This window comes from Eschrichtius robustus, chromosome 14, assembly GCF_028021215.1.
Source record: "Eschrichtius robustus isolate mEscRob2 chromosome 14, mEscRob2.pri, whole genome shotgun sequence".
In the NCBI taxonomy this organism is placed as follows: Eukaryota; Metazoa; Chordata; class Mammalia; order Artiodactyla; family Eschrichtiidae; genus Eschrichtius; species Eschrichtius robustus.
This window is the reverse complement of record NC_090837.1, coordinates 18,018,310-18,045,193: the sequence shown is the minus strand read 5'-3', so window position 1 is coordinate 18,045,193 and position 26,884 is coordinate 18,018,310. Positions and strand designations below refer to the sequence as shown.

At 50.5% G+C, this 26,884-nt stretch overlaps 1 protein-coding gene across 2 annotated transcripts in view; it reads left to right on the top strand.

Moving 5' to 3' along the window:
• The window catches only part of KIAA1671 (KIAA1671 ortholog), a 139,427-nt gene extending 112,545 nt beyond the window's left edge, over nucleotides 1-26,882 (top strand). For both annotated transcript variants that reach the window (XM_068562631.1, XM_068562632.1), the window contains 7 exons: nucleotides 12,814-12,932; nucleotides 16,267-16,522; nucleotides 19,414-19,588; nucleotides 20,350-20,474; nucleotides 22,518-22,660; nucleotides 24,871-24,953; nucleotides 26,197-26,882. In XM_068562631.1, coding sequence (XP_068418732.1) covers nucleotides 12,814-12,932; nucleotides 16,267-16,522; nucleotides 19,414-19,588; nucleotides 20,350-20,474; nucleotides 22,518-22,660; nucleotides 24,871-24,949 — 897 coding nt within the window. In that variant the 3' untranslated portion in view covers nucleotides 24,950-24,953; nucleotides 26,197-26,882. The remainder of the gene's footprint in view (nucleotides 1-12,813; nucleotides 12,933-16,266; nucleotides 16,523-19,413; nucleotides 19,589-20,349; nucleotides 20,475-22,517; nucleotides 22,661-24,870; nucleotides 24,954-26,196) is intronic.
• Nucleotides 26,883-26,884: the final 2 nt, after the last annotated feature.

Genomic DNA, 26,884 nt, shown 5'->3' with positions numbered 1-26,884 from the left:
TTGTCTGCCCCTTGTTCCTAGTCAACTTTCTGTAACAGCTTTGACATCTCCATATCAGCACTTAAAGTTCTACTTCATTGTTTTTGATGGCAGCACGGATTCCCTTGCAGGGATAAACCTGTTTACAGATGCCCTTATGGAAAGACAACTGGGTTGTGTTTGCTGTTAACCAAAAACCAAATGCTGCTGCTGTGAGCATCTTTGGGTGTGTGAGTTGATGTATGTATGTATTCGTGTGTGTATTTTATGTTATCTGTGTTTATTATGTATGTGTCGTCTGTATGTGCAATGTGTATTATGTGTGATTGTGTGTGTTGTGTATATGTATTTGTGTATATATATATATGTGTATGTGTGTATGTGTTTGCATTTGTGTGTATGTATGTGTTTTTGTGTATTTTTTTGGTGTACGTGTATTTGTGTATATATTTGCATATGTGTATATTGGTGTGTATGCATCTGTGTGTGTGTGTGTGTGTGTGTGTGTGTGCGCGCGTGCGCATCTCTCTGGGTGAATCACCGGAAGCAGGGGTAATGGAGCAATGCTGTAAGATTGTAATGTGCCTACAGATTGCGGAGGAGGTGGTGGGTGTGTCCTGCCCGGGAGAGATGCTGGAGGATCTGGGATCCTGAGGCAATGGACAGACACACCGGCTCCCCGCCTCCTCCCCGGGTTCACACTTACGTCAAGGCTGCAATTCTGTCGCCTGACAAGTTGAGCCATCGCCTGAAATAAACATGAGAGAGATGTTTTGACATGTGATGTTTCAAAAAAAAAAAAACCACAGAGTCAAATTTGGCTGAGACTGTTTTAAGAATCCCTCCAGGAGGAACCAAGTCAGGGTGGATGGGAGCAGATCCCATGAAGAGGAGATGCTAGGAAACATGAAAGAATTATATATTTACATAGAATCGTACATTTTAACGTTTATTTTTAAAAACTACCAACAGCAAATGTTACAAAATACAGAAAGAGGTAGAATTTTAAAACTATGTCTCCCTCTCTCCCCCTCCCCCCGTCACTCGGTTCCCCTCCCAGAGGCAAGTGTGATGACAGTTTTCCTATGTCCTTCTCACATATTCTATGCATTTGCAAATATTTACGTATATATTTTTCCTCGCTCCACCTGTTGCTTCCAGCCTTGCCTTATTCACTTGACAGTGTATCTTGGAAGTCACTCCATATCAGGCACATACATCTTCCTCATTCCTTTCAACAATTAAAGAGTATCCCATGCTATGGTTGTTCTGTAATTTTAAAATATAAAAATACATTTTAAAAAAACAAAATTCCCTTTTATCTTGGCTCATCTTAACCTTAGAACTGTAGACCTTTTATTAATAGAACTTTAGACTTAAAAGGAAATTGAATTTGTCTGTATAAAAGTATCTCAGGACTTTTAGAATGTTCTATGCCCCTTCCCCTCCCCCTGCACGAAGGTTCCTGGTTATCTGGGGGGGATTGTCCTCCCTCCCTGGATCAATCTCTCCCGTTTTGCACCTTAAAAAATTATCACAGTCGCCAGTCCGCTTTCACTGTTTGTCAGCATGCTGAACATGATGTTTTAGAAAAGAGATTGGTTTTTTAAAATGTAACAAAAATTAAAATTTAAGGGCATGTATGAAAACAGACAGTCCTGGGATATGTCAAGAGTCTTTAAGTAGACAGTAATACCGTTCATGGACATGAGAGAGGGGTCCGGGGATCATCTGTGGATCATTCATTCACTCATTCATTCATACACTGATTCATTCATTCACTGATTCATTCATTCATTCACTCACTCATTCATGCATCCGTCCATTGTCAGTTGCTCCCCTGACCACCGTGGCCGTCTCTTAACTTGGTGCCAGGGTTTGAGGGTGAACAGACCCCAGTGCCTGCCTTCAGGGAGCTCACAGCCTGGAGGAGACCGTCAAACAAACAGTAAGTACAGTCCAGCACAATAAGCTGTATGATGAGCTGAGCACAGGGGGATTTTATGGGGTCCCAAGGGGAGGCCCAGTCCCGCTGCCGATGGAGGCAGTCAGGAGAGGCTTCTTGGAGGAGCTGATGCCTGAGCTGTGTTTCAGGGACACACTCCAGGCAGACCTGGGCCAGCACTGGCCAGCGGCTGAGGGACTATACCAAGAAGTCTCCCAGAGGGGCGTTTCCTGGGTGCAGGGACAGCAGGAGTTGGTGGAATGGGGCATAACTGGCCATAGACTTGGAGCCGCCTGTGTTTGAATCGGGTCCCTTCACTCACTCCTGAGACCCCGGGCGAGTCGCTTCACCTCCCTGTGCCTTGGTCTTCTCATCCGGAAACTGGGGAGAATTCACAGTTCCTGCCTCTTAGGGCTGTCAGGAGGACTAATGTCGGCAGCCTGGCACGCAGGAAGAGCCGTGTCAAGGTCCCTTCTTGTTGCACCTGTCCATCTGCGAAATGGGCGTGTGAAAGCATCTGCTCTGGGACTTACGCTAGACGGTGCACATAAGAAATCTGACTTGGTGCCAGGCGTGCAGTGGGTGCTCCTTACACGTTCCTGGTCATGACTACTTTTATTGCCTCTTTTCCCACCTCCGACACCCAGAGCACAGGGTGCCTGCCGGGTTTCTGGAGTCTGGGAGACCCCGCCTCCGAGGCCAACGAGAACCTGGGCCCCCCAGCCCAGCTGTCCTTTCTGTTTATAGACTTGGAGGTGGAGGCCGTCGGGAGAGCCAGGAAGCCCCCCCCCCCTACCACGGAGCCCTGTGGGGCACCCCCCGCTGGAACCAGGCACACCTCCTGAGGACCAGCTGCCAACGTGTGTTCCCGTCACTTTAGGTGACACACTTGCCCCCTAGAGTCAGCGTGTCTCTGCCGGAGCTGTCATTTTGCAGCCTGCGTACCCGGCTTGGCCCTGGAGGAGGGCAGGTGTGCTGGGGTCAGTTCACTCCGTGATGGAGGGGAGCAGCTGACTGATGTCTGGGTCAGGAGAGATGTTGAGGGGTCTGGTTAAGGCAGCCCCTTTGCTCTCAGCTGAATGACAAGGCTGTCAGGCCTCCTTGTTAGAGTGTTTGTTTAAATGATGTGCTTCTGGGAACTAAGCAGTGGACGTCATCATCATCATCATCATCTCAACTGCAATCTATTTGACACTTACCGTATGCTGGGCGTGTGCAGCTCTCACCACATGTCTTACAAAATCCCCCCAACTCCCCTAAGCACCCTCCCCATCCCCATTTTGCAGATGGGGAAATTGAGGTTTTGAGAGGTTTGCTCATAGCTACCAAAAGGCAGAGCTGGATTTGCCCTGGTCTGCCCCATCTCAGTGCCTTCCCCACCTCCAACTCATCAGAGCCCCGGGGTAGGTTCATTTCCCATCTGCAACCTAAAAGTTTGTGCTTTCCGTTGCTAATCACCAGGCACTGCTAGCTTCTCCATAGAGTGTTTATGAAAACTGATTTTATTCAAGGCGTGAACAGCATCATTTCATCATCAGTCAGGTGGGGAAACCCAGCAAGGGTGTGAACAATCCAAACGGGCACTCCTTTAAAGGGGAGGAAACCAATGCCTCTTCACCAGGAAACAGCTGACAGCTCACACAGGCCGGCTTGGTGAGCTCCGGACATTAGCCACCAGGCAGAGGTGAGCCATCAAGTGGCAGAGGGCCCCTGAGACCTGCCATCCCTAGCCACTAAGTCACCAAGAGAGGAAACCGAGGCTCAGAGAGGTGGGGGCTTTGCTCGAGGTCATCCAGAGAGGGAGCCAGCGCTGAGCCTGGCACCTTTGCTCACCACGATGGGTCAGGGGACCCAGTCCAGGAACAGGTGTGTTCCTGTGGGGGGAGCCGCGGCACCACCGCCCAGGTGGGCCGGTTCAGCCCCGTCACTGAGGCCCAGCACGTGTCCGGCACTCCCGCCCTGTGCCCATCTCCGCGTGCCTCCCAGTCCCAGTTGTGTTTTCTCCGTCTGTCTTGCTCTCTGTCTTAGCTGTGCCCCCATCCAAGCCACCACAGTGTGCCACACAAAGCCACACCTGGCTATACCTGACTACACCTGGCCACACCTGGCCAGACTGCACTGTTGTTCCCAGAGCCCATTGAGAGGGGTCAGAAACTGGTGTCCCACCAACCTTCCCCGGGAAGCACCATGCCCTGCCGTGGGGCAGGGGCAGGGGCACAAGGCCTGGCTTGCGTTGCCACCTGAGGTGACACTGTGGACTCCCAGGAGCCCATCAACTGCGCCGACGCCTCCTGGCTGGGACACAAGTCCACAGGGAGGGGACACCGTGCGGGGTTTGCTGACAGCACTGGGAGAGCGTTCTAGGGCTCTGTCCTGCCCTGTTCCTGTCCGTTTCCTTCTGGCCTGACTGCCTTACCTTGTTCTCCCTTCTCTCCTTTTTGGTTTTTCATTCCTCCCCACCTTCCCTCTTTCCTCCCTTCCTCCCTCCTTCTTTCCTATTCAGTGAGCACTTAACTCTGTGCCAGGAGCTGTAACTAAGCTCCGAGAATCCCATGGTGACGAGACGCAGCTCTCCCCTTTTGGAGGTTGTGTGTACTGGGAGCAACAGGCATCCAAGGAACCGTCCAAGTGCTGAGAACCCCCAGCCGAGGCCAGGGCTCGGAGGGACAGGACAAGGACCTAGACTCGGGCGGGAATCTGCTCGGAGGGGCCACCACGCACTCTGCGGTGTGAAGGAGGCCGCCCTTAGCCAGGCGAACAGCTGTGCTGTGAAGGTGCACGGGGCGTTTGGGCGTCACTGTGGCTGCAGCACAGGGGAGGGAGTGAGGGTGAGAAGAGGTGGCCAGGAGAGTGGGCGCTGGACATCCAGGCCCTGCGGGCCACGGTGGGACAGACAGTGCTCTTAAGAGCCTGGAGCAGGGGGTACAGGGTGGATGGGAGACACACTGGGGGACTCGGCCCATCCTTGGCCTGCTGCCCGCCTCCTCCCCTCTCCGGGCCTGAGGCCCCACCCTGGGTGCAGCTAGGGAATGCACCGTGGTAACCAAGCACAGGCCAGGGGATCGGGACACCTGGATTCGACGCATGGCCAGGCATCCTTTCCCCTCTCTGGCCCTCAATTTTCCCATCAGTGAGATGGTCATTGAAGGCCCTACAAAGCTCTCCATGTCAAGCCAGAGCTTGGAGAATGCAGCAGTTTGGGGGAGTATTTTGGGGCTTAGGTGTCAAGCAAACCAAGTTCAAATTGCAGCTCCACCACATTTTAACTGTGCCACCTTGGGTGTGTCAGGTCCCCTATCTGGGCCTCAGTCTCCTCCCCTGTAAAATGGGTCCATTACGGTTCCTACCACATAGCGTTGTTTGGGAGCATTAGATGGCAAAGTGAAAGGTCATGATAATCACCAGCGCTCGCAGTAATGTTAGCCCTTGATATTATTGTTAGTATTATTGCTCAGCTGTTGTGCAAGTCTGATCTGGGCACAAGGCAGGGAGGTGCCACCAGGCCCCGGGGGCACTGGGACAGAGCCAGCGTCACCCCAGCCTGGGTCCCATGACACCAGAGCACCCTGCACAGCTGAGAGTGTCCAGTTGCAGAGGGGGGAGGGGGACGCACATCTTGAATTGCCCCGCCAGCCGCAGGCCACCGAACACCGTCCTGACTCAGGCTTCTTTCCCAGGCGGATGTGTCAGACACCCCAAAATACACGCGAGCATAATATTTTCTCTTTTCCTCACTCCTTCCCTAATGACACGGCCTTTTCTGGGTAAGGAGCTCACACCTACTCAGTGCAGAAAAGTTATTTTCAGAAACATATTCCTCCAGCAAATATTTATTCAACAAGTACTCCAGGCCTGGCATGGTTCTAAGCACTGGGGTGCAGCAGTGGATGAAGGAGTCCCCATTTTCATGCAGCTGACAGTCTAAAGGGTATAGATCAGGGATCAGCCAACTGCCCGTGGGCCAAATCCAGCTAGCCACCTGTTTTGTAAATAAAGTTTTTTTTGTTTTTTTTTTTTAAACTGGGAGGTGAACAAGATCTAGGAGAATTATTTATTTATTTATTTATTTATTTATTTATTTTTGGCTGTGTTGGGTCTTCGTTTCTGTGCGAGGGCTTTCTCTAGTTGGGGCAAGCGGGGGCCACTCTTCATCGCGGTGCGCGGGCCTCTCACTATCGCGGCCTCACTTGTTGCGGGGCACAGGCTCCAGACGCGCAGGCTCAGCAGTTGTGGCTCATGGGCTTAGTTGCTCCGCGGCATGTGGGATCTTCCCAGACCAGGGCTCGAACCCGTGTCCCCTGCATTGGCAGGCAGACTCTCAACCACTGCGCCACCAGGGAAGCCCTGTAAATAAAGTTTTATTGGAACACAGACATTGTGCTGCTGACATGGTAACGACAGGAAAGCTGAAGTTGGGACAGAGACCCCATGGCCCACAAAGCCCAAAATATTTATTATCTGGCCCTTTATAGAAAGAGTTTGCTGGGCTCTGATAGAGATTAAGAAATGAAGAGCCCCCTTCTGATTTGTTTTAAATTCGTGATGTCTACTATATGATAGTGTTGGAGGAATGATTTAATTAATTTTATTTAATTTTATTATCTGATGATATTGGGATAAAAAAAATCACAAGTGTGGATACTAACTAAAATCATTATCAATAACAGAAAGACAGCCCGTTTCCTCACCACATACTGTGCCACTGGTATCAGTTTTCTGTGGAAACTTCTGGAGATTTCCTTTGCTTATTCTCACATGCATTTACATATTTGTTTTTACAAAGCTGGTATTAACACATGTGCTGTTTTGTTACCTTTTTTAAAAAAATAATATTTGCTAGTATAAGGCAGACGTCTTTCTGTGACAGTAAATATTCTTTCTGAGCATCATTTTCTTTGGCTGTGTTTATTCCATCATGTGGATATATCATATTGTATTTCACCGATCCCCATCTTACTGGATATTTAGGACAATTCCAGTGTTTTGCAATGTTATGTCCAATATTTTGCAATCTTTGCTCTCCTGCGGGGAAGTGTCTGTGTTCATAGGTCTTGGTGAGCGTGTCTAATGATTTTCTTGAGATAAATTTCTGGAACTAAAATTGCTGAGTCGAGGGTATGCACGTTTTAAATTTCAGGACATGTGTTGCCACTTGTTTAAACACAACCTTCAAAGGCGTCTGTTAGGCTGGTCTCCCCAGCCTGGGTGTTAGAAAACTGTCCATTATAGGTCCTGGGCTGCGGCAGTCGTGTTTGCCTGCAAGACGAGGGCCTAGAATTTTCACCTACCACCAGCTTGGGGCTTGGTGAGCTAGCCTGAACAAGTGGTTTTTAAACCCGCCAAGTTCTCGAGGCTTTTTTAGAGCATTTTAAAGTGCATTTCCTCATCTGAGCCTCTTGAAGCATCCTGGACAAGGTTGGGGGCTGGAAGGAGCCCAGAAAACTGGGTTCCAGGCCCCCCAGCTCTGCCTCTCACTCCCCGTGAGCAATCCCTGCCTCTGAGTTTATCATCTGAAAAATTTTATCATCTAAAAAGGGCCAGCTGAATGGACTCAAGGATCCTTGGAGATCTAAATGTTAAGATTCGCAACTTACCCGGTGGTCCAGTGGTTAAGACTTCGCCTTCCAGTGTGGGGGGTGCAGGTTTGATCCCTGGTCAGGGAGCTAAGATCCCACATGCCTCATGGCCAAAAAACCAAAAAAACATAACACAGAAGCAAAATTGTAACAAATTCAATAAAGACTTTAAAAAATGGTCCACATAAAAAAAAAATCTTAAAAAAAAAAATAAATGTTAAGATGTGATGACTTGGTGTGACAAATGACAGCTGAAATTTGGATTGTGGCTGGTTGATATCCATCGGGGGTGCATGTCAAAAAAAAGACCTGCCCATGACCCAAATGCGGGACTAATTTGGACACGTGTGCTCCTCAGACAACACTTCTCTTTATCCATCATGTATTTTCAGACCACCTTGTAGATATCTACTCATCCGCAGACAGTGAGGGCTTTTATAGCAGCCCGAAAGGCAGAACTGATTTGGAAGAACACTCTGCCTTAAAGCTAACTTAAAAACCTGACTTTCAGAAAGTTTCAGAAGAGTTTTGGGCCCTTTCTGTGGTTGATCTTGAGGCCTCGTAGCCCTGGGAGTGAAGATCAAGCCTTGTTGATCTGAAGTGCCACTGGGGTCTGCTACAGTAACGAGACATGAATAATTTGCACTGAGCACAAGGTTACCAGGATACTAGTGGGATAAAGTACTGACAAATAGCTTGATTTCTTAAGCCTCATTTGCAAGATCAATTCCCTTAGATGATCCTAACCCCTGGAGTACTCCAGATTTGGGGGCTCTGTGTTAAAACATAGTGACTGAGATGGCAGTCAACCAAATACTTAACATCTGCGTTGTCCAGACATTGAGGTACAGAGAGGTTAAGTAACTTGCCCGAGGTCACACAGCCTGAATACAGGATCTATGTGATGGAGCCTGGATTTAAATCCAGGCATCTGGCTCTAGAAATAGTATTCATCCAAGGGAGACTGAAAAAAACCAGGTCAATTATAATGAATATAATTTGGGAAGTTCTACAGCAGTGCTCTTCAGTAGAAACTTTCTGCCATGATGGAAATGTCCTGTTTCTTGTGCTGTTCAATATGGTAGCCAGTGTGGCTATGGAGCCCTTGAAATATAGCTAGAGCCGCTGAGGAACTGGATTCTTTGTATTTTTAACATCTTAATTAAATGAAATTTAAATAGCCACACGTGGCTAGCGGCTATCATATTGGACAGCACAGATGTAGAGACTTGAGGTCTAGGGAATGGTGGGAGCTGGCTCCTGAGTCAGCCTTGGGTGAGGGGAGTTCAGGGAAGGCTTCCTGGAGGAAGAGCCAGCAAAGCTGGAATCTGAACGACAGCCAGGTGGTGGTGGCTGCTCCAGCCGGTCTGAGGAACTGAGGAACCTGAGAGGAGGAAAGTGGGCTGGAGCAGCCAATGGGAGGGGCTGGGAGGGCCTGCGGATGGGGGAGGGGCAGGGGATGGTGGGGAAAGAGCCCCACTAATGAAAGTCCCACAAGCCATCCTTATGGTGTTTGGACTTGACCCTGGGGAGCTACTGAAGGGTTTTGAGCAGAGACCCTGCAGGCTTAGATTTCAGCTTTGGAAAGTGTAATGGGAAGAGAATATATGGGGACGGGGGGGGAGCAGAGGTGAGGGAGGCAGCGGGACCCCAGAGCTGGCCAAAATCTTCCTGATGGAGACTTTGGAGGGCTTGGGGATTGATCCGACACGGGGATGAGAGTGACAGAGGAGTCAGGGATGCTGCTCTCTGGAATCCTGACTCTGGCTTTAGGCAGTGGAGGGAGAAGACCTCCATCCCTGCCTGCAGGGATTACAGATCCCTGAGCGTGAATCTTAAACCTCTGAGGGAGGGCCCACAAATGGGGATGCATAGAAGCCAGTGTATTTTGCTGAGCACCATTTATTCCCCCCACACCCTGCCGCCCAGAGCCTTCCAAAGGAGGTCAGGAAACATTCCCCTGCCTCCTGCCCTGATTCCACCCCTTAGCATCCTTCGGAACTTGCCATGCTGATTTCCAGAGGCCCCACCTGCAGATCCCTTCCTCCATCACTCAGCACCGAAAGATCCCCATCTCTTGGGGGTTTTGAGGGCCCGAGAAGAATCACATTTTGCCAAGAGTCCGTCCACCTGCCTGACTCTGGGGAGGGCCGTGAACCTGATTCTGATCGCATCAGCTCCTGTGTCCTGAGCACCTATATGCCAGGCACTGAGCTTAACGCGTTCCAGGGCTTATCTCCCTGAAGCCTCCAAACAACCCTTGTTTTTCCACTGAGGAAACTGAGGCTTGGATGGGTCGAGTCCCTTGGCCAGACCAGCCAGCTGGGGCGGAGCAGAGACAGCAACCTCTCCCCGCCCCAACCCTGAGTTGTAAGCTGTCCCTGAGCGGTCACCTTTCTGCCTTAATGTGAGCTTGGCACACACGGGGCACAGACCGAGCATCCACCTTGCAGCCATCTGCAAGCTGCTGGGGACAAGGATGTCGAGTCCACCAGAGGCAGCCCCCCAGGCCCCGACCTCTGGCCTCCGAATCCGACCCATGTGGTGGGTTAAGTTAGGGAATGGCTGATTCTGTGACAACTTTGAAAGCAATAAGCAGCTGGGAGCATGCTCAGATGACCACTTCCATTCCTGGGTCCCAGGGGGAACTCTCTTAAGGGTGCTGGGCGTCTGACCATGTCAGGTGACCTTTCAAGGCAAAAACATCCAAGTTTCCCCACCTGGGGACTGACTGAATCCCTCAGGCGTGCTAACAGCCACCCTCGCATGCTGCTGTGGGCTTGCAGTTTGGGTGGACTGTTCCAAGGCTGGCTTGTATATGCTACCCCTCCACCCTGCGATTCTCTGCCTAGGGAGTTCTCCTGTGGGAGTCATCAGAGATGTGTCACTTCAGCCCCAAGGATGTTCATCGTATTGTTGATTATAACGGTGAACAGCAACCTAAATGCCATGACACTTGGGGATCGATTAAAGGAACAATGCTGTGTCCGGGCAGCAGAATATTCTTCAGCCGTTAACGATGGTGCTCTAAGTGAGTTGACGCAGACGAAATTCTGGGCAGGATTATGGCAGAATATGGTCACTGGCTGATGGGTGACTTTTAAATATTATTTTTTGTGCTTTTCTGTAATTTTGACATGTTTTGCAACAAGCATTTGTGATTTTGGTAACGAGGAAAAGGAATCTACAGGCAGCAATCTACAGTGTGTGAGTGTGGTTGTTTACCAGGGTGACTGAGAGGTTTATCCTGATTCACCGGGGTCCTTGCACATACCTCACCCATAGCATCCCCTCATGGGGTACGCAAGTGTCCACAAAAGGTGAGAGAAAGAGAATGATGAAGGAGATGGGCATTTATTGGGTGTTGCCTGAATGTCAGGTCCTGCCCTTGGAGCTATCATGTGGGTCTTCCCGTTGGCATCTTTCCACGTCCCTGTGCCCCAGAGAGGGAGACAAAAGCCCTGAGGTCACACAGCAGAGCTTTTTCCCGAGGCGCCTGCTCACTCTGCAGGACCACACATGTTCGCTCTGCTAAGGATGGTTCCATGGAAGCTGTGAAGAGGCGTGCTCCCCACTGGGAGGAAGATAAGCTACTGCAGGGCAGTCTGCCCACCGCCACTAAGCACCTACTGGGTGCCAGGCAGGCTCTGGGTGGGGAACAAAGGTGACGGAGTGTCCGATCTTAAAGGCTGCCTCGGCTGAGTTACAGAATATGTGTAGTGACCCCCACCCCTGGTTCCCAAGTGCCTAGCACATGGTAGGTGCTCAGTAGATGTCTGTTGCATAAATAACTTATATGTCAAACTTTACCTGGCACAAAAATGAGTCCAGAGTAGGCAGGGAGAGTGCAGGGGAAGGCAAGATCACTGTGGGTTGTTGCAATGGCTTGGGGTGGGAGGGATGGATAGGAAGGGGGAAAGGTACAAGAAAAGCCACAGAGGCTGGAAGGTAAGGCTTGTGTGGGATGCAGTGAGTAGGTCTCGGTGGGTGGGATGGGGCGTCTGTTTGGCGCAGGGGTAGGAGATGGGACTGGACAGGAAACTTGGGGCTCAATTACAAGGGGTGTTGGATCTCAGCAGGAGGACAGTAGGGAGCCGTGGAAGGTTTCTGAGCAGGAGATGCATGCTCCAAAGCACATTCCAGCAGAACATGCCTCCTGACGCCAAACGGAACGCAAGGAGTGAGATGCTCCTGTCGGTGTTTCTGGAATTGGGGGCCAAGTTGTTCTCACCCCCTCGCCCCGTGACCCCCAACTCTCTCCATATTCCTCATCCAAGCCATCAAGAGATGGTGACTGGGAACATCCTTCAAAGCTCAGAAGCCAAGGCCATTTGAATTGCTATTGTGCCAATGGCCACCCAAGGGGCTTGAGTTTTGGTTTTGCCTTTAACATTCCAGCTGCTCCCCAATCAATAACACAGGGGCCCAAGTGTCAGCCAGTTCAACAGTCAGTCACCAGGGATGGGCTTTTAATTTGTCGAGTGAACAAGTTAGGGAGGCCAGCACTTTGATGGAGATCTATGGGCTTCCCAGCATGTGCCAGGTACCAGGTTGGGCCCTTTGGCCAGTGCTGTGGTTAGCAGGACCCTCTCCCTAGGGCCCAGGCTGAGGGCAGAGACCAGTCACCGAGCAGGTGGTGACAGAACCGGGGATCCGGGCTGCGTGGGGCACAGTGGTTGCCAGTTTGGACTTGCAGTCCAAGCCCCCTGCCCGAGCTTGAGTCCCACCTCATCATTTACTGGCTGTTTGATGGAGGGCATGTCACTTCACCTCTCTAAGCCTCAGTGTTCTCGTCTGTAAAATGGGGATTGTAACGAGCTCCACCTCATGGGACTGCCATGGGACTGCAGCTCAGCGAGGTGATATGCAGACAGCTTGATCAGCACCGGGGACAAGTTAAATGCTCCACGAAGGCTGTGCTGGCGACGCTGGTGGTGGAAGCATGGCGACCGTGGGAACGTGGTGGCGGGGGACGGATGGGGGAGCACCGTGACCAGACTGATAAGTCCTGGGAGCAGTGAGGATGGAGAGGAGTTTGGCCAGGGGTAGGGTGGTACCCACACAGGGCGCGGGAGGGTGACCCCTTCATGTCAGTTTGCCTGGCTTTGGCACCCGCCGTCCTGCATCCTGCGATGTCTTGGGCAAACCCGGATGGTAGGTCACCCTCGTGCCCAGCGCAGACGTTTGGACCCGCTTCCGAGAGCGGTAGGGAGCTGAGGTGGGTTCGAGCAGGGGGCGATGCGGTGTGAGTTACCAGCTGGGACCAGGTTCTGAGCATTTTCCCTGATAGAAACCTCTGGCTTGTCCTCGCAGGATCAGCTGAAGCAGTGTTTCTCCAGGCGGACCCCCGAGGCCAAGGACACTGACACCCTCGTGCAGGAAGCCGACAGCCAGTATGGGACGTGGCTGGACCAGCACCGGAGCGGGGAGAGGTAGGGCGCGTGGGGCGGGGCCTCCGGGCGGGAGTCCGGGTGGCCCATCTGCCTCCTGATTTCTCTGTTACTAAGTAGGACCTGTTTGGTCTGTAACTGTAAGAGCAAACCATTTCTTTTTATAAAACAAATTTAGAATGTACAAAAAACTTATTTTAAAATGATATATGAAATATCCAGAATAGGCAAATCCATAGAGACAGAAAGTAGATTTGTGGTTGCCAGGGGCTGGGGGGAGGGGGGATGGGAAGTGACTGCTTTACAGGGACCAGATTTCCTTCTGGGGAGATGAAGATGTTCTAGAACCAGAGAGCGGTGATAGTTGCATAACATTGTGAATGCCCTACTGGTAAATTTCATGTTACGTGTGTTTCATTACCATAAAAAAAAATTAACAAAGAAAATGAAAATCGCCTCTAATCCCAGCACACAGTTATCTTCATTAATGTTTTTTGTTGTCTTTCTAGACTTTTTTCTGTATGTATTTGGTGTGTTTACAAATATAGGAGCATATTACAGATACTGCTTTATAAGCTATGTCAGCATTTAGTATCACCGCTGTTAGAGGCTTGTAGGGCCCCTCAGGTGTCAGCCTGGCTGGGAAGGAATATTATTATGACTGTGGCAGAAGCCTGAAGGTTACTGAGCATCGCCTGGATTCAGGAGGCAGGCAGGTCTGAATTCCAGCTTCACTCCAGCTGGCTGTGAGGTCCTGGGTAAATTAGTTATATGTGCCAGATTTCACGCTCCTTCCCAATAGAAAGGGAACGACGCTCATAAAAAGAGCCAAGATGTGTTGAGCGGACAGGCCGAGCACTGTTGTAAGCACTGAAACATAACATTTAATCCTATCGCCCCATCTTGCAGAGGCAAAGACTGAGGCACATGGGGTTGTCAGGAGGGTAACCTGTGCAGCAGTTGGCATATTTCCCGGCACTTAGTAGGAGCTTGATACATTGCACCTGTTCATTGTTTTAAAAATGCAATTCTTCTTCTCGCCCTTGGCGGGGGGGGGGGGGATCGAACACAGCAGCGGCTTCGTGGACACCGGGGGTGGGCTTGCCGTGTTCTCAGCTCACCCTTCCCACCGGCGGGCCACAGGATCGCACGGTGTTTTGTTTTGTTTTGTTTTATAGATTTATTTATTGATTGATTGATTTTTGGGTGTGTTGGGTCTTCGTTTCTGTGCGAGGGCTTTCTCTAGTTGCGGCGAGCGGGGGCCACTCTTCATCGCGGTGCGCGGGCCTCTCACTGTCGTGGCCTCTCTTGTTGCGGAGCACAGGCTCCAGACGCGCAGGCTCAGTAGTTGTGGCCCACGGGCCCAGTTGCTCCGCGGCATGTGGGATCTTCCCAGACCGGGGCTCGAACCCGTGTCCCCTGCATTGGCAGGCAGATTCTCAACCACTGCGCCACCAGGGAAGCCCCCGCACGGTGTTTTGAAGTCAGGGAGACCTGGGTCCACCCCGGCATGGCCACTTACCAGCTGTGTCACTGTGTGACTCAGTTTCCTCATCTGTGGGTTTCACGCCCAGGGATATGGTGTGTCCATGGGTGAGCTGGACTCAGACCCAGGTCTCCCATCTCCTTCCCCTGCCCCCCACCCGTCAGGAGCGGCCACACCCCTCTGCTGGTTTATGTCCCATAGCTGGCATTGGTACTAAAGCTGGGTGGAGGTTGATGGAATTGGAAGTGGGTAAGAAGAAGGGAAGCACAGGTTCCTTCCAGTATCCACGAAGGCTTTTTGTTTTCTTTCCTAACCTGTGATATGTGTTAATCAGTGAGCGAGTCTGGAAGCCTGGGTGTCCTGGTTTTGCGGTCGCTGTGTGACCCTGGGAGGCCCCTTCTCCCTCTGGGACCTGGCATCTCCCCTGTGTCCTGGGGTCGCCCCCTCCTGTCTCTCGGAGGCACTGCGGCTCCTCCTCCGAGAAAGGGCCCAGGAGCTGCTGTGCTCCCAGCCCTGAGCAGCAGCGCCACCTGCAGCCTCCGCAGTGGTATTTCCCTCATTTTTTGTGGATTTGCCTCAGTCGCACCCCACACCCAAACATCCTGCCTATTCCAAGGAATAAATTCTTCCCCGAGCTGACGAAAAGCATGGCTGTGCTCCTGCAGTGAAACACCAGTACACCTGGGTTGCAGGTTCTGCCCAAGGGTGCAGCTCAGGGGTGTTTCAGGGCAGACCCTCCTATCAGCGAGGTGGTGTCTGGTGTGCCCGTCCCCCCTTCCTTAGGGTAAGGCTTTCCTGTGCTCTTGGCTTTGGGGTCTTTTCAAGGGGGGAGCAGGGAGCCTATTTAATTTAATGGCTTGATTTATTGACATATTTTCTATCTTGTGTGGTTCCAATTATCCAAGTGGTACTTGGAATACATTATGGGCAGAAATTCCAGGAGGAGAGGGTCATGGACCTGGATTCTGGGGTCAGGTCTGTCCCTTTGGGCAGGCTACTTCACACCTCTGTGCCTCGGTTTCCTCATCTTTAGCGAGGTTAGTATTTAATTTCCTGAGGTTAATCCTACCTCCTAGGGTTGTGGACGTTGCAGGATTATAGGGTAATCATTGTAGGATTGTGAAGAGGATGGAACGATACAGTTTTTAGCACAGGGCCTGGTACATAGTAAGCGCTCCCTAAATCTTTAGTGAGTGAGTGAGTGAATGAAGGATTGGATGGGTGAATGAATGGATGGATGAAACAATGCAGGAGATTCCCCACCTCCTGCTCTTCCACTGGTGACTGCCGGTGATTATTTGGTCTACATCAGTGCTGTGCAACAGAAATACAATGCAAGCTGCAAACTCGAGACACACATGCAGTTTCAGTGTTCCAGTAGCCACATCAGTAAAAAAGAAACAGGCAGAATTAATTTTAACAGTATGTTCTATTGAGCCCAATATACCCGAAATACTATCATTTTAACATGCAATCACTATAAAGTTATTAACGCGGTATTTTACGTTCGTTTTTTTTTTCACTCAAAGTGCTGGGAATCAGTGTGTACTGATTGTACTCAGGGCCCAGCTCAGCGCTCACTCGCCGCATTTCAAGGGCCCAATGGCCCACATGTGACCAGTGGCTCCCGTATTGGACGGCGCAGGGTTAGAGGGTCTTGAACGGGACATTCTGCACCCATTCTGCACCTGTTCAGGTATTCTAGAGGCACCATGGACAGCACCTGGCTGGGCCCAGAGTGGTTCTCCTAACTGGGATGTTCTGTCTCTTGTTTCCCGGCATATAAAGCACACCCCACACCCTACCTTCTGCCCCTTCCCTTCCTTGAAATCCAGGTCTCTGAAACAACCTGCCCGACCAGGCCTCCCTCCCTTCCTTCCATTCTCATAGCTTGGCCCCCGAGTCCCCATCCCCGGACAGCAGTGCCACGTCGGCTCAGAAGCAGCCCCCCAGCAGCCGCGTGTCCTCCGTGTCCTCCCAAACGGAGGCCACCTCTGCTGGGGACCAGCACGACTGCTCCAAGGACCAGCAGAGCACCAGCGTGGACCGATCCAGCACGGACCTGGAATCCACTGACGGGATGGAGGGGCCGCCCGCACCGGACGCCTGCCCCGCAGAGAGGGTGGACGACTTCTCCTTTATCCATGTAAGTCAGTCGTTGGGAGCACACGCTGGAAACAGTCATTTCTTCTCAAAGGGACGTTCTAGCATCTCCCGATGAATTACCCCTTTCCCTGGTAGAATCTGTGTGCCAGGGCCCCCTGTGGTGGGTGCAGAGGGCACAGTCTGAGATGGGACTGAGGTCTACATGAGGCTTGTACCTGCCACACACCAGCTGTGTGTCTTGGGGCAACTGTCTTCACCTCTCTGAACCTCGGCTTCCTTATCCACCTGTAACCAGTACAGTGGGCTCCACAGCTCTGAATGCAATCACATGTGTACAAATTAATACTGAGCTGAGCCCTCACCTGTTAGGTGAACAGGCCATCCGGCCTCTCACCCCTGGCGGGGGGGAGGTGTCTGCCTGAGGTCTGCAAATCTAGGCGTGCAGCCTGGACTTCGCTCAGACCGATTCTGCTGGGGGTTCTTACCAAGGTCTTGCCAAGTGGGACCATGTCCCTGGAGCCAGGGAATCTAAGTCTGTCTGTAAAGGGGAGCCTCCTCAGGCGTGGGCAGCCCTCAGAACTCAGCTCTTCTGGGGCCCACGGAGAGCCACCCCACAGGACGCTAGCCACCCAGGTCCAACTGCCTCCTACCCAGCCCCTTCTAGACCTGCAGGGGTCAGGCAGATTGTCCTTTTCAATCCTTGAGACACAGGGGTCTTATTATTCTCCTTCCCTGACAATAGGGCTACCTGCCCACCCTCCTCAGGATGCAACATCTAAATGATGCAAAATCCAAAACGGACCCTGTCTCCTCAGTGAAGCCTCACGTCCACATTCTTAGAGATGGCTACACAGGTGCCCCCAGAGAAGGACCATCACTGCTTTGGGTGTGGGGCTTCCTTTAGGGCCTCAAATGGGATTCTCCTTCCTAAATATGGTCAAGGTCTCTCTCTGGCATCTCTAAATAAGGGCAGAAATGGGGAAAGGCACACACTCAGTCTCCATTGGGGCACCCCACTATATAAACATGCACAAGGTGCAGATTGTCAGGATTTAGTTAGGTGATTTATTCAGTTATTCATCCAACAAACATTTATTGAGCTCCAGCTATGTCCCAAGCATTGCTCCAGCTTACATGCCCATACGATGTCACTGTGCCATAGTATAATTCTCCTGATTTACCTTCTGGAACGCCAAGCCCAAGAGGCAAAACCCCTGCCCCACTTTTATTTAATTTTATTTTTTTTAACTTATCCTTTCACATAACCAGAGACAACACTATTTTCTTTTTTTTTAACATTTAAAAAAAAATTTTGGCCACACTGAGCAGCTTGCAGGATCTCAGTTCCCCGACAGGGACTGAAGCTGGGCCATGGCAGTGAAAGCGCCAAACCCTAACCACTAGACCACCAGGAACTCCCTCATTTTTGCTGATTAGGGAACAGAAGTGGCCACTGAGTGATTGAAATGCCAGTGTCCCTAAGCACAGGTCCAGCCAATTATTTAACACCGAGGTCTCCCACAGGCAGTGTTTGGAGGCTGAAAGGGGAGGCGAGACACTAGGGAAGGAATCAGCTTCTGCACCAGCCTGAGGCTGCAAGGGTGGCCCTGGGGAACGGAACCACACCCCCTTCAGCAGCCCCTGCGTTGCTGTGGCTCCCTCCCACTTTCTCTGGGTCTGAGAAACCCGCTCTATTTAGTAGCGACCGGAGATATATGCTCTCCTCTTGAGGACGGCGGACCCTTTATGATTTCCATCTCTCCCCCACTTCCACCAGCCCCACACAAATCCCCCCACTGGACAGCATCGCAGCCAGTTTGGGAAACACCTGTGCAGATATCAGCCCCCTCCTCCCGCCCCCAATGGGGTGTCTGTCACTTACCAACTCTGGGAAATGAGTCACTGAAATTAGCTCATTATCGCTAACTTAAAAGGCCCTGGGTGACAGAATTTCTCCAAAGTGGACTTGAGAGGAAGAATCCAACATTTCATGCCAGGACCTGAGCTGGCCAGGAAGAGAGAAGCCCATCGTAGGAATAGCTCTCGGCTGTGAGCCTGGGTCAGGTGCTGCTGGAACCAGGACTTTCCATGCCTGGGCTCCCTGAATTCTCTCAATCACCCTAGCAAGGGGATACTATTATCATTCTGTTTTTACAGATAGGGACACCCAAGCTCAGAGAGGGTAAGTCCCCTGCTCTGAGGTCACACAGCTGGCATTTGAACTGAGCGGGATTTGAAGCCCAAGCTCCGAGCTCTTCACCACTATCTCTTTGGAGATCACTGAGCCAGAGGCTGCCCCAACTTCTTGCTGGGCCTACCCAGGTGGTCTGCCCCCAGCCCTTTCAGCACAAAAGTTGGTGATGTTGGAAACCATCACTGACCCTCCACCCGCCTCTGCTCAGAGTGTGATGCTTGAAAACAAATGCCTGGTACTTAGTAGGTTGCTCCACCGGTTCCCACCTGCACCTGAATTACTGTGGGTAGAGGAAGGACCACACTGAGAACCTCTCAGCTCGTGGACCCTGTGTGGAATAAGGTTGTTGTAAGGATTTAGTTAGGTGATGTGTTCAGTTATTCATTCAACAAACAAACAAACATGTATTGAGCTCCTGTTAGGTACTGCTCTAGCTTACCTGCTCAGATGATGTCACCAGGAGGGGAAAGCCATTTCCATTATGTGCCCACTGTGTTCCAGGCACTGTGTGGGGCACTCAAGGTTTATTTGATTCTTGGAATCAGCCTACATGCTATATTTCACAGAGAAAGTAGGCTTAGAGTGTTACATTCCTACTGAAATGCGGAAATGCTGGCCCAAGTACCACCTAAATAGCATTGTGTATCGACACAGCTATGCACACCTCCCTTGGGTGATGCCCCCATTTAATGTTTCCCATGCTTTTTTTCCCCTCTTCTTCCCTGCCACTCCCACAGCAAACCTCAGTCCTCGACTCAAGTGCCCTAAAGACCCGGGTGCAGCTCAGCAAGAGAAGCCGCCGCCGGGCTCCCATCTCCCACTCCCTCCGGCGCAGCCGAGTCAGCGAGTCGGAGAGCAGGTCTCCTTTGGAGGAGGAGGCCAACAGCACGTGGATGTTCAAGGACTCCACAGGTATGCCCCCTTTCCTCCACAGGTAGCACACTGGATAGCAGGAAGGATTTAGGTTAAACCCTGGAAGAGCTTTCTAACTTTGAAGTCTGTGGGATATTAGAACACAATAACATAGGAAACTGTGGTTTCTTATTACACCAAGCTTATTAGAAACTAAGTAAAACATTTTTTTGAGGATGATATATTAATTGGGGCTCCACAGGTTGCAAGGAACTGAGACAACTTAATAGGATTTCACTATTTATGCTGTTATCCTTATTAAATTCACCCTTATCCTCTCTTCGGGTTTGTTTGCTGGTCTTTTTCTAGATTCTCAAGTTGAAAGATCAGTTCATTTATTGTCAGTCTTTTTGGGTTTCTAATAAATTATTTAAGGCTATGCATTTTCCTCTAAGGACTTCTTTGGCCACATTCCGTGTCAAACCTTGAGCTGAATCCTAAAGAACAGATAGGAATTAGCCAGGGGAGGGTATTCCAGATGGAAATATCAACAGGATCAAAGGGGCAGAGGTGTGGAAAGAACATTCCATGGGTGTGGCGGGGGCAGGGGCGGGTCGTCTCTCCAAGCGGTTCAGTGTTTCCCAAGCCAGAAATAGCGGGAATCAAGCTAGAAAGGCAGGGCCAGTTCGTGGAGAGTTGTAATTCCTTGCTAAGGAGTTAGACTTGATCTGTAGATGGAGAGCCATGGAAGAGTTTTAAGGAGAAGCAAAATCTCAGAATGGAGGCTGCCAGTGACTTTAGTACCCTTTTCTTTGCAACAGAGGAGAAGTCCCCCAGGAAGGAAGAGTCAGATGAGGAGGAGAAGACACCCAGAGCTGAGAGGACGCCCATCAGCCGACCCCAGAGGATGCCCGTGTTTCCAGGCATGGACCCGGCAGCGCTGAAGGTACCAGACTTCATGCCCAGAGCTATGCTTACCTGTGGCAGCAAAACAGACAGGCCCATGTTTCTCACCCTCCTCCCTCCTTCCTTCCCTCTCGCCTTCCTTGCATCCCTCCCTTCCTCCCTTCCTGTCTTCCTCCCTCTCTGTCTAATTTTTGAAATAGTTGAAGATTCATGAGACGTTGAAAAACTAGTATGAGAGACTTCCCGTGTACCCCTCCTCACCCAGCTTCCCCCAGTGCTAAAGCATCCCGTGGCCATGGTACATTATCAAGACCAGGACATCGGCCTTGGCCCGGTGCTATGAACAATACTACTGATTTATTTGGATTTCTCCAGTAATCCTGTGTTTCTGAATCTCCGCTTTCTTCCTCCAGCCCCCACACCTGCTGCTCAGTTTAGTCTTCCAGCTAAGCCTCCATGTGCTCATCTGTAAAAGGGGTTAAAAGTCCACCTTAGGCATCAGGCCCAGTGCTGGATGTCTGGGAAACAGGAGTGAACTAGCCCAGGCTTCTTTTCTTGAGGAATCTGGTGTGCTAGGGGTGGGAGGCACATAAAATGATTATTTTGATTCCAAACAATGTGAGAAGTCAGCACTGGAACCACATTAATCTGTCTTAAATAGCACCGCAATCCCAGTTGGACTGTGGAATCCTGAGGGCAGGGCTGGGCTGTCTCCCCACCCTCAGCTCCACCGAGCATCTCACAGGTCCTGGGAGGCAGCGGTACTTAATGCAAGCGAGAGAGGGGCCTCTTTTATCCCCAGGCACCATGTGCTTGCAAACTCGCCTTATGTCCCCAGCAACCCTAAAAAAGGTAGCTCTTTACTCCCATTTTACTGAAGAAGAAATCAAGACAAAGAAGCCTAGGTTGTTTGTGGAATTTCTCAACCCCACACTCCGTGTGGCCAGGGAGCCTCCTGTTAGGGGCTGTGAACTTGCCACTCCTTCAGTAGATGGCAGCTTTGCTTTTCATGACATTTCTGGCAAGAATAAAAAGTTGATAAACAGCGGATGCATACTTGCCCCTGTAATTCATTTTACAGGCCTTCAAAACATGAATGTCTTGCAGCAACTGTCCTGGGCCAGAGGTTTTCTGACTTCTTTTTTGAAGCATCGGAACAAAGGCTGCCTTACAGGGCAGCCTAACGCAGGGGGCAGAGAAAGGCCCTGCTTACAGGAGGGAGCAGAGGCCCTAGGGAGGCTGCCGGGCTTTTTCTCGAAAGAGCCCTGGAGTTGGAATTGGGCAGACCTAGGACGAATCCTAGTTGTTGAAAACCATGTGACTTTGGGCCAACTGCTCAACCTTTCACCTTTAGGCTACTCCTCTATAAAACAGAGAAAGCCAGTCTCCACCCTGGAAACGTGTGTCATGTAACTTACGCCTGGTGGAGTCCAGACGCTGGATGCCCAGCGCACAGAAGCTGCAGGGCCGACAACGGTGATGACCACTATTGCTGGGGGCTCCGCCAGCACTGACTTGGAGACAGATGCCGCCTGCCACCATCATACCCCCCCGCAGCCCCCAAAGGAATTCTGGGCACACCATTCCAAGCCATCCCATTCCCTGCGTGCCCTCCAAAAATGGTGGGAATCCACCCTGCCTTTTCCCTGTGCAAATCTGATAGTCAGAAACCTCACTTACTCATATTCACAGGAGCGAAGAGCTTAAAAGAGCCGGACCTCAGCTGTAAGATGCATCTCTTGTCTCCATCTCGGGGTTCTCAGGAAACTAAAGGAGGTGGAGCATCCTGTGATGAGGACACCACACATGGTGGCTTTTCAGCCAAAGATAATGTGATTGTGTGGATTTTTCATGGTTGTTTGATCCCAGTGGTCAAGGGTGGCCTCTTGGACGACAAGCCTGACCTCTGATTTTTCTTGGCCTCCACGGTCAGGCAGCATCTCCCCCACCCCTGAGTCTGCTGTCTGAGTCCGTTCAGATGCTGGGAGCCCTGCTGTCTCCATGCAGTGACAGTGCCGTAGGATGGGACCCTTCCCCAGACCAAGGGCGGGTTACAGACTCCACCCCTGTCTTCTCTCCCCAGGCTCAGCTGCACAAGAGGCCAGAGATGGACAGTCCCAGCGATACCCCCAGCTGGGCCCCCCAGCCCAAGACCCCCAAGTCCCCCTTCCAGCCTGGGGTGCTGGGCAGTCGCGTGCTGCCCTCCAGCATGGAGAAGGACGAGAGGTGAGAGTGTTGCTAACACATGAAAGTTAGGGATTATTCATGATACGGTTATTGTAATAGAAGAGCTATGATGGAGCAGGGGTTGGCCAACTACAGCCCACAGGTCCAATTCAGCCCACTGTCTGTGTTTGTAAATAAAGTTTTATTGGCACACAGCCGTCATTTAAGGATTGTCTGCGGCTGCTTTCCTGATGCAACTGCAGACCTGACACATTGACACAGACACCGTATAACCTGCAAAGTCAAAAATACTTACTATCTGACCCCGGTGATAGAGGAAGGCAGGAGAAGAGTTCAGAACCCAGACTTGAGGAGGAAGGGTGTGGAAAAGGCTTCCAAGAGGAGGGGATGCCTGAGCTGGGTCATGGCAGACAAAAGAGGTGGCCGAAGTCACAGCACATGCAAAGGTCCAGAGGCCTGGTAGAACTGGGTGCTGTAGGCTGTGCATGTTATTGGAGCACAGAGTGGGCCGTGGGAAGCAGGAAAGCAAGAGGATGAGAGGGAGAGCCAGGCTGAGGCAGAGATGGTACCTCTCTTGCTCTGCGGATGCCAGAATTGCTCTGGAGTCAGCTGAGGGCACCAGTGTTTCTCCAGGGCTGGAGGGACCCCCAGACCAGGAGGCCTGGTTTTGAGCCTCCACCATCAGGCAAGCCTTGCTTGGGGTACTCAGACCCCTGTCTGCCCAGGGGACCTCTCCTTCCTCGCAGACCCCCACCCCACCCCCAGCCAGGTCAGCAATGTCCCTGAGCCCTCCAGGAATGTGGAGTCAGGAGCTTTCTCTGAGATCAACAGAAGTCAGGTCTTGTGTGTACATGTGTTTGATTATAAAAGTAGTACATGCTCACCTTAGAAATTGTAGAAAATATAAAATGAGTATAAAGCAGGGAAGAAAATCACCCACGATCTGATACCCCGCCCCCTCTGCCCCCCCGCCAGAAGACTACCATAGTGACGTTTGGGCCTTTCTCCTTCCATTCTTTTTAAATGTAGTCGAGATTACAACATACAATATACATAGCCTCTTTTCCGGTTACATGTTTCATGTGACGATTCTCCCATAGCCATTAAAGTCTTCATAAGTATGATTTCTTTTTCTTTAAAAAATTTTCAGATGTTTTTGTTTGACTTCACTGTTCTTGTTAAAATGAAGTGTTCTCATTACGAGCCATTCTGAGAAACAGAGAAAAATACGTAAAGAAGAAAGTAAAAAATAAGACACTCGAAAATGTTATCATTTGGATGGTGATGACTCAAGTGTATTCACGTTGAGAAAATTCATTGAGCTGTGTGCTTGTGATCTGAGTGAGTTCTGGATGTGTGTTCTTCAATTTTAGAAAAAGTTAAAACACATCGTACCTCCCCCAAATAATTATTGTTATTATTCAGTAAACATAAGATCTATCTATCTATCTATCTATCTATCTATCTATCTATCTATCTATCTATGTCTTACAGGCATTGTTTTAGTCAGGGTTCTCCAAAGAAACATAACAATAGTATGTATACACAGGGAGAGAGAGAGAGAGAAAGATTTATTTTAAGGAATTTGTTTTCACGATTGTGGACACTGACAAGTCCAAATTCTGCAGGGTAGACAGGCAGGCTGGAGACCTGGGGAGGAGCTGGTGTTGCAGTTCAAGTGCCAAAGGCAGTATCTTGGCAGAATTCCCTCTTCTTCTGGGGAGGTTGGTCTTTTTCAATTAACGCCTTCGACTGATTGGATGAGGCCCACCCGTGTTATGGAGGGTAATCTGCTTTATTCAGAGACAACTGGTTTAAATATTAATCTCATCTAAAAAAATAAAGTAAAATACCTTCACTGAAATAGCTAGTATAATGTCTGACCAAACAGCTGGGCGCTGTGGCCTAGCCAAGTTGACACACAGAATTAATCCTTATGGGCATGTACCTGGGTAGAGAGATGGAAGGATGAATGGATATTTGGGTGGCAAATGGATGGATGGAAATAATTTTACGTAAGCATGACTTTCTGCTGCAGATTATTTCACAGAATGGATGTACCATGATTTATCTAACATTCTTCATTTTGGAGCACTTTGGTTAATTCCTGTTTCAATCATGTCGACATGGGCATCTTTGCTGCCTGCGAATGTGGCTCAGCCCCCACCCACACGCGGCAGGAGAATTGGGTCCCTCAGGGAGTCCTCGGTCAGGCTCACACTTGACTCCCACTGCCTTTGCTGTTTCAGATTGGAAGAGCCCTCTCCCCAGTGGCTAAAGGAGCTGAAATCCAAGAAGAGGCGAAGCTTGTATGAAAATCAAGCTTGAGCAGGTATGAGGGGCTCTGGAGGGGAGACCCGGACAGAGCCTCCAATCCGAGGAGCAGGGAACTTGGGCCGGGAGGCAAAGGCTCAGAGACTTGGGACGCTGTGCCCTGGAAAAGAGAAGGGAAAACGTGGTTGAGGGTGTTTTGGGTTCCCGTAAAGAGGGTGGCAATGATCTGCTTCTTCTTAGCGAAAAAAAAACACAGTTGGACGGCCTTGGGTGGGTGGAAAGGGTATGGACTCTGGTCTCATGCCCTTGGCCAGCCCTTCTCACTGCATCTCAGGCCCCCTTTATAAATTGAACGGGCAGGACAGCTTAGTCTGAAATGTCCCCAATTTCTACATTCCTATACAACCTGTATAATTAAAAATTAATTTGAAAAAAAGAAAGAAATTTAAAAATCGAACGATTAGATATGCCCTAGTGTGGGCCTCAAATGATTTAACTTCTTGAACTTTAGTTTGCCCATCTGTAAAATGGGGTAGCAGCGCCCGTGTTGCTGAGCGGTCCAGAGGGCTCCCTGAGAATGGACCGGAAGTCCCTGGGGGAGGAACACATGGCTCTTGCTCCGTCAGAGTCAGCGCTGCTCTGAGCAGCACAGGAGACCCACCACCCCTTCTCCACAAACCTGCAATCCAGAAAGCTCGCAAAACAAAGCATCTCCATCCCTCATTTAGTGACAAAACCTGACCTGCATGGATAAAATATTATTTAGACTCTGTTTTCCCCATTTTATATGAATATCCATACATAATACTGCAAGCATATTATGTGCTTAATTATGGGGGTGTTGCATAATGTACGTGTGTATTATATGTTACATAATATTTACATATAGGCATATATATGTCTGTATATATGTATCTAATAAACTCAAAATTTCTAAATTCCCCGATAAATCTATGCTCTAGGATTTCGGATAAGGGATCAGAGCCTGTGTTTATTTGGTGCTCAGTGCTGCACCCACGATATCTCAGTTAAGCTTCCGGCCATCCATTTGAGGACACCTATGCTGGCACCCTGACCTGACCCTAAATTTCACGTTCATTCCATCAGATCCAGCCGCCTGCCGCCTTCCCCATCCCACCCCTCAAAATAATTTTTTTTTAAAAAAAGTCGTCTTTCCTGGCCTGTAGCTTGTGGGGTGGCCGTCTTGGGGAGCACCAGAAAAGTGTTTAGGGCTCGATGATGGGGAGAAATGGCGTCTCACGTTCCCCCTGCTGACACCAGGACTGTCCCTTCCTCTCCAGACAGGGGGCACTGCCACGTCTAATGAACAAGCCTTAACTGTCAGTACCCGAAGACGAGGTCCCGCTGCTGCCGTTGCTTCCTGCACACACCTGGGCCCTTCCGGTCGGTCGGTCTGTCGGGTGGAGAAGGCTGCGCAATGCCCCCCCCCCTCACCGCAGGCTCTCCCGGATGGATTGGGGCACGTACTCCGTCTCCCCAGACAGCACTTCAGGCTGGGAAGGAAGCCAGGCGGCCCAGAAATGTCCATGCTGGTGGTTTTGTTTTGTTTTGTTTAATGTAAAAATGTGCATTTCTACCCATTTTAAACCCCTGCAGCAGCTCCAGGAACATGGATGTAAGGCTGGACCGTCTCCCCTGGGTTCTGAGTCGTGAAAGCGCCTCTTCCCCCCGACCCCCACCCAGGGCTGGTCTTTTTTTGAAAGGACATTTCCAAGGAAGATGAAACCATACATTTCCTGCTGTAACTGTGGTCCCAGCAGTACCACCGGGTTGGGGGCTTTGATTGCTCCTTTGGCGAATTCCTTCTCCCTCTCGAAGAATCAGCGGTTCTGATCTTTAAACACACCCACCCTCATTCTTTCAAGTGTATTTATCCTCCCAGTGGGGCTGCGTGCAGAGCTTGCCTGTTCCATTGTACATCACGTTTTGTTTGCTTTAGAAGGCGATAAAGCAATAATCCAGCCAACT